Genomic DNA, 12789 nt, shown 5'->3' with positions numbered 1-12789 from the left:
GCTAACACCGTAACGTGTTAGAGCTGTTCTCACTGCACTGCAGGTCCCAGGACATGAAGTCTGTATGCTAAGACACTCAAACTTACTGAAGGTCAGAAGAATGCCCTCCTGTAAACATGGGCAACAGTATCTAAGGCAAAACTGTTAGCTAACCATTTTATTAGTTTTTATGTTATATCTAAAACTTTCTAACATACTCTATTTAATTTTCACTTTATGTATAGGCTGCAACAATGCTCCTCACAAAAATTCTTCCCGTGCTTTCAAGCTGCTGCTCTGTAAACTTGTCAGTGGTGGTGTGAGTTACACTAAACTCTACAGGTCAATACTAAACACTCTGCTCTGAGTTTGTTGGAAAGCTTTAATAGAAAAGAGAAAACTGTGGTGTCTGGAACTGAAGGAATTACCTTTGTTTGGTCTCCGAGCTCTCCACGCGTTTGACTTTCTGACTGGGTTCCCGTTTTCTCCCAGCCTATTTTGTTCCCACTGACATGGCTGAAGGACAACAGAAAGAAAAACATTCAAGTATCAGAGGGCTGTTTGAGATAAAGTGGGATGAATCCTTGGTGACTTATCAGAACAACAGGCCAGAACCTGATTTTAAGGGATGCTATGTACTAGAAAAGTCACATTGTAGGAGTCTCTTCATGGCTTTAGTACTGACATTGATTCTCCGTGCCAACATGTGGCCTGTATTCAAAAGCTGTACATTGCAAAAGACCAAACAATGTTCAGGCAGGAAAAATCCCTGAGTGAACTTCTAAATATCTGACACTGTGCCAAGGAATTTCCCTCCTTTAGAAGATTGTTTCTCCAAACTGCAACATAAAGGACACTGCTAAGGTCTGTTTCTGTTGATAAAACACACAGGCAACACTAAAACAGGCTGGAAAAAAAATCTGCTCTTTTATTTTCTGGAGCAGGTACATTTTCAGTTCCACGCTGCATGGAAGCTAAGCAAATGTATCTGAGTCACTAAGCAAGACATGATATTAAAGAGTGTATCCAAAAAGCTAAGTCCAAGCCGTCAAGCATAGCTGCAGGCACATCTGGTAGTAACTTACACTGTTACGGACAACCACAAAATTGTAGGGGCAATCACAGACGTCCTAAAGCCCCAGGCTTTGATTCTCACACAGCAAGCCACTACCATTGACAAGACAAAGGTAAATCCAAACTGTCTCTGTTCAAATTTCCTTTTCTGGGCCAGAGAACAGTAATTAAATGAGTCTGCACAACTTTATTGCCAAGGGCAAACATAGGATCTGGTGGAAGTCAGAAATACTTCTGCAGTAATCAGGCATGTGAAGAACACAGAGCAAAACCAACTTTAGTGCTTTGCTCCAAACACAGCCTGTCCATGAGGGCTCTTGGTCACTGCTCTAAACGGTGAAGTTGTGACAGTGACAGCAGAAGTCTTTGCAAAGTCCAACACCCCCAAATTTAATCAGTATGAACACCGCAAATCGAGTGAAGGTTCATTGCTTTTTGCTACTGTTAATGAATTATACTGTTAGGAATAGTTCTCTTACACAAAGTAAAGAACTCCAGGGCCTTATGATGTTGACCAAAATCTCTCTTTTTCCTTTCAATAAAAGAGAAGGGCAAGAGTGGAGAAACACCCAACACAATTTGGGTTTGGATTTCTGCTAGTTAAGATGAGCAGAGCAAACTATGGCTACGTCTGCAGTCACAGTGACCTGTGCCTCTTATTCTCAGGCTCTCCCATCATTACTTTTCATGTTTCTTACTTATGGGATACTGGCAAATGATTCTGAAAGCAAACTGGTGTAACAGAGGCTGAGCAAGCAAACGTCCTCCTGAAGAACTTACTTCACTGCACTGCCATTGCCTTCATCGTTGTCGGAGGAGGAGGATGTAGAAGAGGCAGGAAAATAGGTTGAATCCACATGGTTAGGGCTGCCACTCTGAGCTGGGTTGATCGGAGAAGACCGTTCATACAATGGTGTATGCTTTCCTTCGTGAGGAATGTTACTGTAGTTGTTCTGCTCAGAAAGACTTTTTCCACCTGTTTCCAAGGTGATGGCTGGCTCAGAGAGACTATATGGGTATGGACCCTGACCTTGGGCCCCACCCTGATTGGACATCTGCTGGGCCTAAAAATAAAGTGATGATTCTTAAGTGAAAGGAAGAAAAAGGCTTTTCTTTCACAATAAAATGCAGTGTTTATCAAGTGGCATTTTCCAAAGGTGCGTATTAAATCTCAGGCATCTTGGACATCCACAGAAGTCTGTGGCATCACTGTAGCTCCAGACTTAAGATTCCATCAGTGAACCCACCTAGATTTTACTTTGATGAGTACACAGGTTTCTCCCAAGGAGAAGGGCAGAGGACTATACTTACCACAGGTTTTGCTTGTAGTGAGGTCTGTGGAATGTTAAGCATCTGAGAAGGAACATATGGTGGCACTATCCCAGGCACACCAAACTGATTTGGTCTGGCTGCTGTAGTGTGAACAGGGAGGAGGAGAGAAAAAAAAAAGAAGAAAAAAACCCAAACACTCATGAAAACGTTCAGTATTTGACACAAACGTTACCCTTTTTATCCTCTTGCTTCTATGGTTTATTTATTCTTCTTCTGTTAGCTTTACTGTTTCCTAGAATGCCTTCAAGTCAGTTTTATTCATTCTTGCCTTTTAATGAAAGTATTTGTAGCTTGTGAAGTCTACTTTACTTGTCTTGCCTTGTCTCAGTGCTTTGTATTTCTCATTACTGCACATTTTTGTTCTACCTGGAAATCAAAGGAAGCTTGAAAGAAAAAAGCCCAAGAGATGTCACAATGAAGGAGCCAGCACAAACTATGTCACACAGACACAAAGTGCTGGCATTTTGCGTCATTTGAGTATCTGACCTAGGGCAGCCTTAATTAATGCTATCTAACACAGGTCTTTATAAATAAAGACATTCCAGCCCCCCATCCCCCCCAAAAAAAAAGAAGAAAAAGTAAATCTGTATGAATATAGCAAGATGGAAACTGAACACTCTTTAGAAAATTTCAGCTCAAATCATGCTTCCTTGTTAAGAATGAGGTACGTGTAGTAATCTTGTGATGACACAGCTCTTTTGTAAGCCTGGAGAATCACAGAATGGTTTGGGTTGGAAGGGACCTTTAAAGATCAGCCTGTCCAAACCCCTCTGCAGTAAGCAGGGGCATTCTTCACTCCATCAGGCTGTCCAGAGCCCTGTCGAGCCACACCTTGAGTATCTCCAGGGATGGACCCCTGCCACCTCCCTGGGCAACCTGTTCCATCATCTGCAATGCCAGAATGGTTTAGGGCTGTAAGTTAAGTGGGTGTGTTATGACACCAAAACAGTAATCCAAGACTATGAATGGGTTTCTAAAACACTTCAGGTAACTCCAGTGACAACAAGGAAATCTCTTTTATGGGATAAAACTATTTAGAAACTTTTACATTTAGAAACTTTTCTCTTTAGAAACTGTCCATGACTCAAACTAGTCACCAATGCTCAGTTGCTCACAGCACCATTCTCTCAAGCATCCTAATGCTAGAGCTGATGCATCAACAGCTATAAGGAAAATCAGACCAGGCTGGTCTCCTCTTTTAGGGGAAAGAACAGAACCTCTGCAGGGTCCTGTCAAAATCTTTTGACACCTCATACTCAATGAAAGCTACCTGAGAGTAAAAAATATTTGGGCAAGTTCTTGCTAATACTGCTGATTGTGCCTGAGGGCAGCCCCAGGTTCTAGTTAGGATGAGAAGCCTCATTTCTTTCATTACTTACCTAGGTAATGTGATGGATGAAATGGCATAGGTTTATTAGTTGCTGAGTAATATGCAACTGCTCTCTTAAACCGAGTAACTTTGTCATCTGTTCTAGACTAAAATAAGAAAAAGAGCTGTCAGGATCAAATCCAGGTTTGTCATCTCTAGCTCAGCACTGTACTCTAGAGCAGTTAACATACACCACATCACATACAATAGGAACAACCCTTCAGGACTCCAGCACTGCTCCAGTACGAGGAGTATTATCTCAGCCCACGTAAGGATCAAGCTTGAAAACACTACCTCCATGCATGACTGCCACTCAGTGACAGTAAGAAAGAGCCAGATGGCAAAATCCCTTTGCTAATCTTTAATTTTACTTTAAAACACTGAGGCTAAATGTAACATTTTTACTCTCTGGAAACTGTGGAAGTGAAATTAAGAGTATTCAAGATCCTGCATATACTAACACATCCCTCCTATCAACTGGCAAACTCCTGTTTTTATAGAACCCAAATATATAGCAAAATTGCCTTAAAAAAACCCCCACCACCTTCAACCCAATGATTTGCTTTCTACTTTACCTGTGAATGTTGAAAAACATCTTTAGCTATGGCATCCAAATCAGTGGTGTCCTGAATATTACGGACGTAGTCAGCTACAGCTTTGATCACTACGTCACAGGGTGGTAAAACTAACTGGTGAGCACGTACCTGTGCAAACAAACACAGCCAGAGTCAGACAGGGCAGCCCCACACCCCTCACTCACACAGCAGACAACTGCAACTCTTTGCTTATTGAAAATGCAGACTGCAAATTCCACCTTGCCTGAAGAGCTAAATATTTTGGGAGCCTCGCACCTTTAAGCCTTTACCTTTGGCTTGACTCCTCTCTTTTTCATCAGTGCTACAGCTCTGGATATGTGGAACCTCACCTCTGTGTAAATATTGGCTGGTTAAACATCAGCTCTAACAACAAACAAGGTCAACAATGATAACTTTATTGCTTTCTAGCTAGACCTTTCCTCCAGTGGCAAATGCTTCCTCTCATATGGATACATCCATTTCACACGGACATACATGGCAGTAAACATCATTTTGACACAGCTTGTACTCTGAATGCAAAGTGGTAGCAGAACTGAGAGACCCACTGGGGACAGGAAGATCTCTATGCAAGCATCTTCACATCATTTCAAAAACAAAGGGAGAAAAAGAGTATCCCAAGGAAACTTATTTCCAAGATTCTACAGAAATTTGCCTAAAAAAACCCACAGCCAAACCCCAAACAAACATTATTTGAAGATGACAGAGTTAACAATCAGTGTTTTCAAATTGTAGGTATTTCCTTAGATGTGGTATAACACATCCATACAGCTCCACACTACAGATGACATCTGAGGCAAGGAGTTCTTTCTGTCTCTCTTGTACGACAGGTGGCTAAGGGCTGACGGATAGAGTTCTGGATTTCTCTTGTTGCTGTGATGTGAGCACAGTTCTTGCTCTTTCAAGCACTTCAGTATCAACACAGTTACAGGGATGGTTACTCCCTTTGCAGACACAGAAGAAATTGTTAAGATCACTGACAAAAGAGTCTCTGTATTCTGGCATGAAAATAACTGATGGTTCAACATTCAGTGACAGATGTCCCTGAATTCCCATATTCACCAGCTCTTTTAAGTGGATGAGAAACTTGCCCTTAAATGCATGCTAAAGATGTCCCTGGAGTTATCACCTGAGCAAATACAGACCATAGATCAGTCTACAAATCAGAACCCATGATTACACCCCACTCAAGATGGTAGGAAAGGATGAATTCCCATGGATTCACTGCTCACTGACTCAGGCCGTGGGTCTGAAAAGAATCACTTGTGACTTTATAGCAAAAGACCCCTCTCTGTAGCAAGAAAAGAGAGCTGGAAAAAATGTGTGGGATGAGGTTGAAAGCCCTCACAGATGAAGCTCCTGCAGCTCAGCAAGTGGCAGCTGCAGATGCACGCTGTACCAGGGAGCCCTAGACTTGTTTTTTTTTTGGCTTGAACCCTTCTTATGTCTACACTGAGAACAAAGCAGAACTGGATAGTCCTGGAAACCCTGGACTCTACTGGCAGCTGCAGATGGATGTGCTCTACCAGGAGGGTCTAGATTCAGTTCTTTGGCCCAATCCCTTTCTTTTGTCCACGAGGAGAAAAGAGTAGAACTGAACTATCCTGGAAGCCCTGGACTTCCATCTCTGAACAGGCTCCTTCTGAAAATAAACTGAGGAGTATTCAGCATACAGTTATGGGAATGACTGTTCCTAGATGTACTACATGATCCTAGATGGGTACAGAAACTTCAGGGCAAGCAACCACCATGGACTACTGAGAAATGTGAAGTGAGCAGCACTGCCAGCTGGGTCTGAAGAACAACTCAACCAAATGTTCCTTCTGTAACTTTCCTCCTCACTTAGAGGGGCAGGAAACAGCTCACCAACCTTGTATCCCATGACTCCAGGGGTACTTAGCTTTTTTTTGCTTTCAGCATATTTTAATCTTTCTAGTTGTAAATTTCAGGGATTCAAGACTTAAGAAATCATCATCATTATTATTATTTAACAGTTCTGGGTTTTTAGAGATGAGAAGATGTGAGAACTAATGCTTGCATTCTACAGAGGTACCACACTTCAACTGAAGTTTAGCCTTGTGACAAATGTTTATGCAAAGTCTGATTAACACTTCATTACTTGTGTCTCTGCAACTTTAAAACCTGTACCACAACTCTTTTTAATAGACAGTCTACCATATGTAATTATTCTCTTTCCTGTCTTTATTTGATCCACTTATGCAACTTCTTAGACTGCATTTTGCATACTCAGACCATGGCAATTTTGGCCCAGATTCCCATTTTCATACATTTCCTTTTCCTAATGCCTCATTTTCACAAATGTCAGAATATTCTCTACGTGCTCATTCTCTACCAAAGCTGAGCTCCACATTCTGTGACCCTAAAGTAAGAAGAGTTCTTTTTAGTGCAGGTAGTAGCACAGCAGTGACTTCTGTTTCAGATAGTACCATTTTGCTGGTGTGCACTCTGAATATCAGAGATATTAGAGATGCCACAGATCACCCTCGTGCATAAGCTTGCAGTCACAAATGTTGATGTAAGATTCTGCACCCAACCTGCAAGCAAAAGCAGAAGACTCCCTTCTCACTGGTAAAGCCAAGAGTTTTGTCATCACCTTCCATTTCATCTATACATGGAACAATCACACACCTCTGAAGCAGCCCAACCACAACATGGCTGTGCCATGTTCAATGAGCCCTCTGCAGAGCTCCCTGGAGAAGCCCTGAACTACCACCTAAGTGCTTCTGCAATCTCCACTTCAAAGCAGGCTGGATGAAAGGAGTGAGCAATCCATCATGACTTGTGTGTGATCTCCCAGATGGCAACGTGCAATGAACCATCAAGACGCCACAGCACTCTGCAAGCAACATTCAGCTCAGACCCTAAAAGCATGAAGCTCAAGCAAAACATACTAAGGGCATTAGCAGGCCTCCTGTGATTTTCATCAGGTCTCTCATGACTAGTAGTAGTCCTTTTGCAACAAGCAAAGAAATGCTGTTTCCTAGTGCCATGCTTTCTAACTTGATCACCTCCAAGCAGGCTCACTGTGCAGGGCACCCCCTGTTTAGCTGCTTTTAAACAAACAGCCTAAAGACCTCCCTGGGGTATGTTCTTCATTCCTGAAGCAAGACCTTCTGAAAGAATGGTTCATCTGTGGGCATTTTCTTTTCTTTTATTCTGTTTCAAAGACATTCAGTACAGATGTGAGAACAGCTTCAAATCTAAAAAATGTCACAGCCTGCACTGAAGGCAGCAATAAGAAGTGGTAAAACAAAATGTACTTTCTTGACAATAACAAGGAAAATATTTTTATTCATTGTAGAGCTTTCTGGTAATCCAAAAGGTAGATCTTGTATTGAACCATAAGCAATCTCTGTAATACTGTGTGCATTAAAACACAAGACAAGTTCTTACTAAGTGTGAGGTGTGGGAAAAAGGAAGACTTAGTATCTAGAGTTACAGAAAACATGTTGATGGGTCAAAGTCGCTGGGAGCTGCACACAAAGCATTTCACAGCACAATCACTATCACCTTGCACCCATCTCTCATTATAGGACACTGCTTCCTATAAGTTCTTTTTTTTTCCTTATCATCTACAGAAAGATTTCAGACAAGCAACACCACAGAAAATAAACCTCAGAAAGGCAAACAGGGAGGCTCTCCTCCTCCTCTACTCTGCCCTAGTGAGGCCACACTCGGAATACTGCATCTAGTTCTGGGCTCCCCAGTTAAAAGAGCGACAGGGATCTACTGGAGAGTCAAACAGAGGGCTACAAGGATGCTGATGGGACTGGAGCACTGCCTGATGAGGAAAGGCTGAGAGCCCTGGTGCAGGTTAGGCTGGACAGGAGAAGGCTGAGAGGCGATCTGATCAATGTCTGAGGGCTGGAGGTTAGGAAGGGACAGGGACAGCCTCTGCTCACTTGTGCTCCGAGGTAGGACAAGGAGCCTGCCACACAGGAAGTTCCACCTCAACATGAAGAATTTCTTTACTGTAAGGGTGACAAAGCACTGGAACAGGCCCAGAGAGTTTGTGGAGTCTCCTTCTCTGGAGCCTTTCCAGCCCTGTCTGGATGTGCTCCTGTATGACTTGCACTGGATTTTATGGTCCTGCTCTGGCAGAGGGGTTGGACTCCAAGATCTCCAGAGGTCCTTTCCATCCCCTGTTGTGAGGCGGATCACACACTTGGAAGTGGTCAGATTAGAAAGCACAACCCCTGAAAACTGCCTCTTTTTTGCTAAGCACCATTTCCATTTCATGGCAGACCACTGACAAAAATCACAAGAGGCCTATTAATGAACAAAATTACAAAGCCCAGAAGCTTCAAGAGAAAAATGTGGTGGCCTGACAAACTTGCAAAAGCTCTGTAATGAAAGAGAGCAGGCTGACAAACTGCTGGGCTGCTGCAGAAGGTACCCAAGGCACACCTGGGAAAAGCTCCCCAATCCTGGAGACATCCCAGGATGTGAAGCCTTTCAAAGCTAATCAACACAAGTAGCAGCATTTACTGTTATGCCTGCTGGAAACAGCTAATCACTTTAGCTTTATTGTCAAAGCATTAAAAAAAGACTTTGAACATTCAGTGCCTGTGAGGTGACACACAGGGAACATTTTTCCACTGGCAAGAGAAAAAGCTGAAGATATGAAGAATACTACAACAAATTGCACGGCTTTTGTTCATTTGGGGCTTTTTTGTCCAGTGATTTCTATTAGAGATTGCATATAAACTTTGGATTTTGTATCAGCCCTTGAATGTTAAAAGCATCTCATCTTAGGAGTTCTCAGGACAGCTGATTTCATGACAAACTTCCTCAAGTTTCCTGGATGATTTTAAATCCTCACAAACCAATGAAGTTCAGCTCTTCTCTGAAGATCAGGTTATTCAATTGGACATTACTGGTCGGGAAACTGACCTTTACTTCTGTGTGTCTTGATAGTAACAAGAATAGATACAATGTGGAGATCACCTGCTAACATTTATACATGTAGGATTCTGAGAACATGCAATCTCCAGAGGAACAAAACCACTGTGAGGAAGAAAAGAGGAGAGCAGTGCAAAAGCACAACACATACAGACTTCCTATGAGACAACCTGCATGCCAACCCTGCACACTACCAGGAGGGCTGGGCTGCCATCCAGAAAGACCTAGACCTAGACAAAGCAGAGCAATAAGCCAATGGAAGCCTTAAGAAATTCAGCAACTCCAAAAGCAAAGTCTTGCACCTGAGCAAGAATAACCCCTGGCTACTCTGCAGGCTGGAGTCATGCCAAAAGGAGCCTGGGGCTCTTGGAAGACAGCAAACTGAACATAAGCCAAGCAGGTTGGTGCTCTGGCAGCCGAGAACGCTGGCTGCACCCTGCCTGGACTGTAGCAGCACAGCCAGCAGACTGAGGGAATCTTGCTCCTCAGTACTTGTCAGATCACTTCTAGAATGCTGCATTCAGTTTAGGCATCAAGCTAGAAGTCAACAACGTTCAGCTAGTTCTACAGATGCTCATGAAGATGGTGAAGGATTTAGAGCATTTGCTTTATGAGAAAATGCTGAATGGGGATTATGGCTTCAAATTGAAGAAGCTTGACTTAGATTAGACAGAAATAAATTCTTTCCCATGAGAAGGGTGAGGCACTGGAATAGGCTGTCTAGAGAAGACATGGAGGCTCTGACCCTGGAAGAGTCCAGTTAGGCTGGATGGAGCCTTGAGTATCTTGGTCTAGTAGGAGGTCTCCCTGGCTTCAGATGGCATGCAAGTCAAAACATTTTTACCCTTGGGTCTGTCAAACCACGGCGCAGGCTGCTCAGACATGAGATCTGGAACTAGATGATCTTTAAGGTCCCTTCCAACCCAAAACATGCTACGATTCAATTCAGCCTGACACGGCTTTGGAGACACCCAAGTGCAGCCTTCCAACACCTACAAAAAGGTTCTCAAGCAGATGGAAACAGGCTCTTCACAGTAGTGCACTATGGAGAGAGACACAACAGCCACAGCCTAAACAAAGATGGCTTTGGATGGTATGCAAGTCAAAACATTTTTATCCTTGGGTCTGTCAAACCATGGAGCAGGCTGCTCAGACAGGCTGTGCAGTTTCTGTCCTTGGAGAATTTCAAGAGTAGCCTAGGCAAAGCCCTCAGCAATCTGTTCTGACCTCAAGATGACCATGCTTTTAGCAGGAAGTTTGGCTTCCTGAGGTGCTTTCTGGCCTGCACCATGCTATGATGACCCTCAGCATATAACCCCTTTCAATCAGTGACAGACAGACACTTATTTCAGCAAATCTTAAGAATAACACCTCTGTTACCTGCACAGCAGCAAATTACCCAAGCCTCTACTTAGCATGAGTCTCCCTCTGAAGTCAACAGAGAAAGACAGGAATTTCCTAGAGCTACTCAGAGAAGCAGCCTAACCTGCATACTTTGGATTGCTTTCTGGAAGCCTCTCTCTCTACTGAGATGAAACAAACAAAAAGGGGACTGCATTAAGATTTGTTTCTAAAGTGACCTTGCCAATAAAGGGTTAGCACTTCTTTGGTGGTATGTGCCCCCAAAGAGGTACTAATTCATTCCAGAGATAAGGAACTGCCCTCCTAACATCATTCTGATGGTGTACACACTGCTCTTGAAGCTCCACACTGTAACAAGCTCTCCAGAACCACCACCGAATGTCTTTGTCTCCAAAGCAAATCTCAAAGCACACACAGCAGAGCACCATGCTCATTTCCACACAAGGTCTAGCAGCCAAGTTAATTCTCAGGAAGTCTATCAACTTCTTTCTTGTTCCAGCTTCTCATTCAGGTGGTCTGAATTTCAGTGAGTTCTGCTCTCAACCAGCTAACAGGACTCACATATAGGTCCACAGGTTTGTTCAGTGCATTCTCTGTTTGCACAGAGAAATTCAGCGCAGCCTGCCGTGTTAAGCTTTGGATTCTTTGTCCCTTTTGCAGCAAGAGCAAATCAAGTGTTCTCATTTACATTTATCTCTGAGCTAGTGGTCATTGCTGATGTTTTGTGAAAGGCTTTTTTCCTCCAGCATGTACAGATACTCTCCTGATGGGTAGGTTCATGTCCTTCTAGATGTGAAATATGGATTCTTCCTTTACATTTCAATTTCCCCTCCTTTATCCCATATCCAATCAGCTGTTCCCAGATGTATGTCCCACCCATATGTCCCTCTCCAACCTTCAGTTGTCACCTCCCTCTGTTGACACTGAGCAGACACACCAACGCTCTATCAGCAAAGACTGGTAGCTTCTTTTCAAGTTACACTTTTTAATTGGCAAACTAGCCAAGCCTCCTCTAAGAAAGACTAACCATTTTTTCTACTTTGTAATAAAAGACTGAGAAGGAGTGCAGGAAAAAAAGCTGTCCATTATTAACTCTCACAGCTCTCCCTGGAAAGCAGCAGAACAGGACACTGAAAACTCAGTCCAGTAGCTTTGATGCTCAATACCACACTGCCTTCGATACAGAAGATCAAAAATCTTTACACAGTGAGAAAGTTTTCTAACTCCTGAGTCGGATGAGGTGTGGAATTAGAGCTCTGGGTTGACAATATGGAGAATACTCAACAGTAACTCTATAAACACACACAACAAAGCAAAGTTTGAGGTAGAGCCCAGGGATAACATCCTGGGCAGCCACAACACCTCCCTGCACCTCCCATTTCCAGTTTTCATGACAGCCTGCATTTCCTGCTCTCAGCTTGCAGCTAATAAACACATGTCTTTCTTTCAGGGTTCCGTAAGCATTCACGTTGCACTGACCAAAAACACTGCTGTCCACACGTGCCCAATGAGCAGGTCTCCATAAAGAGAGCTGCAATAACATCGCTGCCACATTAAGTATGCCAAAAGAAATTAAACTGAATTAATGGGCTACTGAAACCAGTTATAAATTTCAGGCCATGAGCACTGCTGAAACCAAAGCTCAGCTGTTCCATGACCAGTAACTACTGAAGACTGGTTTCCCGCAGACTTGTGTCCTTGCTGCTTTAGTCCTTCTTTACCTCCCTTTGACATCATTATCAGCCAGCAGACAGAAAGGCTGTGGTTAGTTTGGGGCTACTTCATGACCAGCCAGCAAGCTGCTGTGAAATGAAGCAAGCCATGTGTTGTGGCAGCTTTTTCCCTCACTAAGGGCACTCATTTGGGTCTTTTTCACTGATAACAGTGTATCGGGTTTCATGGAGCCTGTAACAGCCGAATAGGGAACCACTTTCAAATGCGATTAACATTGGCAAAGAGATGAAACAACGACAGGGAGGGCGGCTTCAGATAGCCCAGTGACAAGCCAAGGAAACAAGGGGCATTTCCTTAGGATGCCAGCTACAAAGCCCAATTGTTGTTTCCACTGAAAATGTATATCTTGGTGCAAAATGGCCAATATCCAGTTTTTATTCCAGTCAAGTAATTTGGTACATCTTTAGAAGGCTTTCCAGAAGG

General features: G+C 43.2%; 1 protein-coding gene across 3 annotated transcripts in view; it reads right to left on the bottom strand.

The window, feature by feature from the left end:
- Nucleotides 1–12789, bottom strand: part of FAM120A (family with sequence similarity 120 member A) — a 59078-nt gene that overhangs the window by 33502 nt on the left and 12787 nt on the right. For all 3 annotated transcript variants that reach the window (XM_064156293.1, XM_064156290.1, XM_064156291.1), the window contains exons 4-8: nucleotides 4330–4458; nucleotides 3765–3861; nucleotides 2365–2465; nucleotides 1834–2117; nucleotides 408–495 (exon numbers count right to left, since the gene is read on the bottom strand). In XM_064156293.1, coding sequence (XP_064012363.1) covers nucleotides 408–495; nucleotides 1834–2117; nucleotides 2365–2465; nucleotides 3765–3861; nucleotides 4330–4458 — 699 coding nt within the window. The remainder of the gene's footprint in view (nucleotides 1–407; nucleotides 496–1833; nucleotides 2118–2364; nucleotides 2466–3764; nucleotides 3862–4329; nucleotides 4459–12789) is intronic.

The sequence above is a fragment of the Pogoniulus pusillus genome, chromosome 16 (assembly GCF_015220805.1).
Source record: "Pogoniulus pusillus isolate bPogPus1 chromosome 16, bPogPus1.pri, whole genome shotgun sequence".
NCBI lineage: Eukaryota > Metazoa > Chordata > Aves > Piciformes > Lybiidae > Pogoniulus > Pogoniulus pusillus.
The sequence above is the reverse complement of the archived record's forward strand: the minus strand, read 5'-3'. Positions and strand labels throughout refer to the sequence as shown.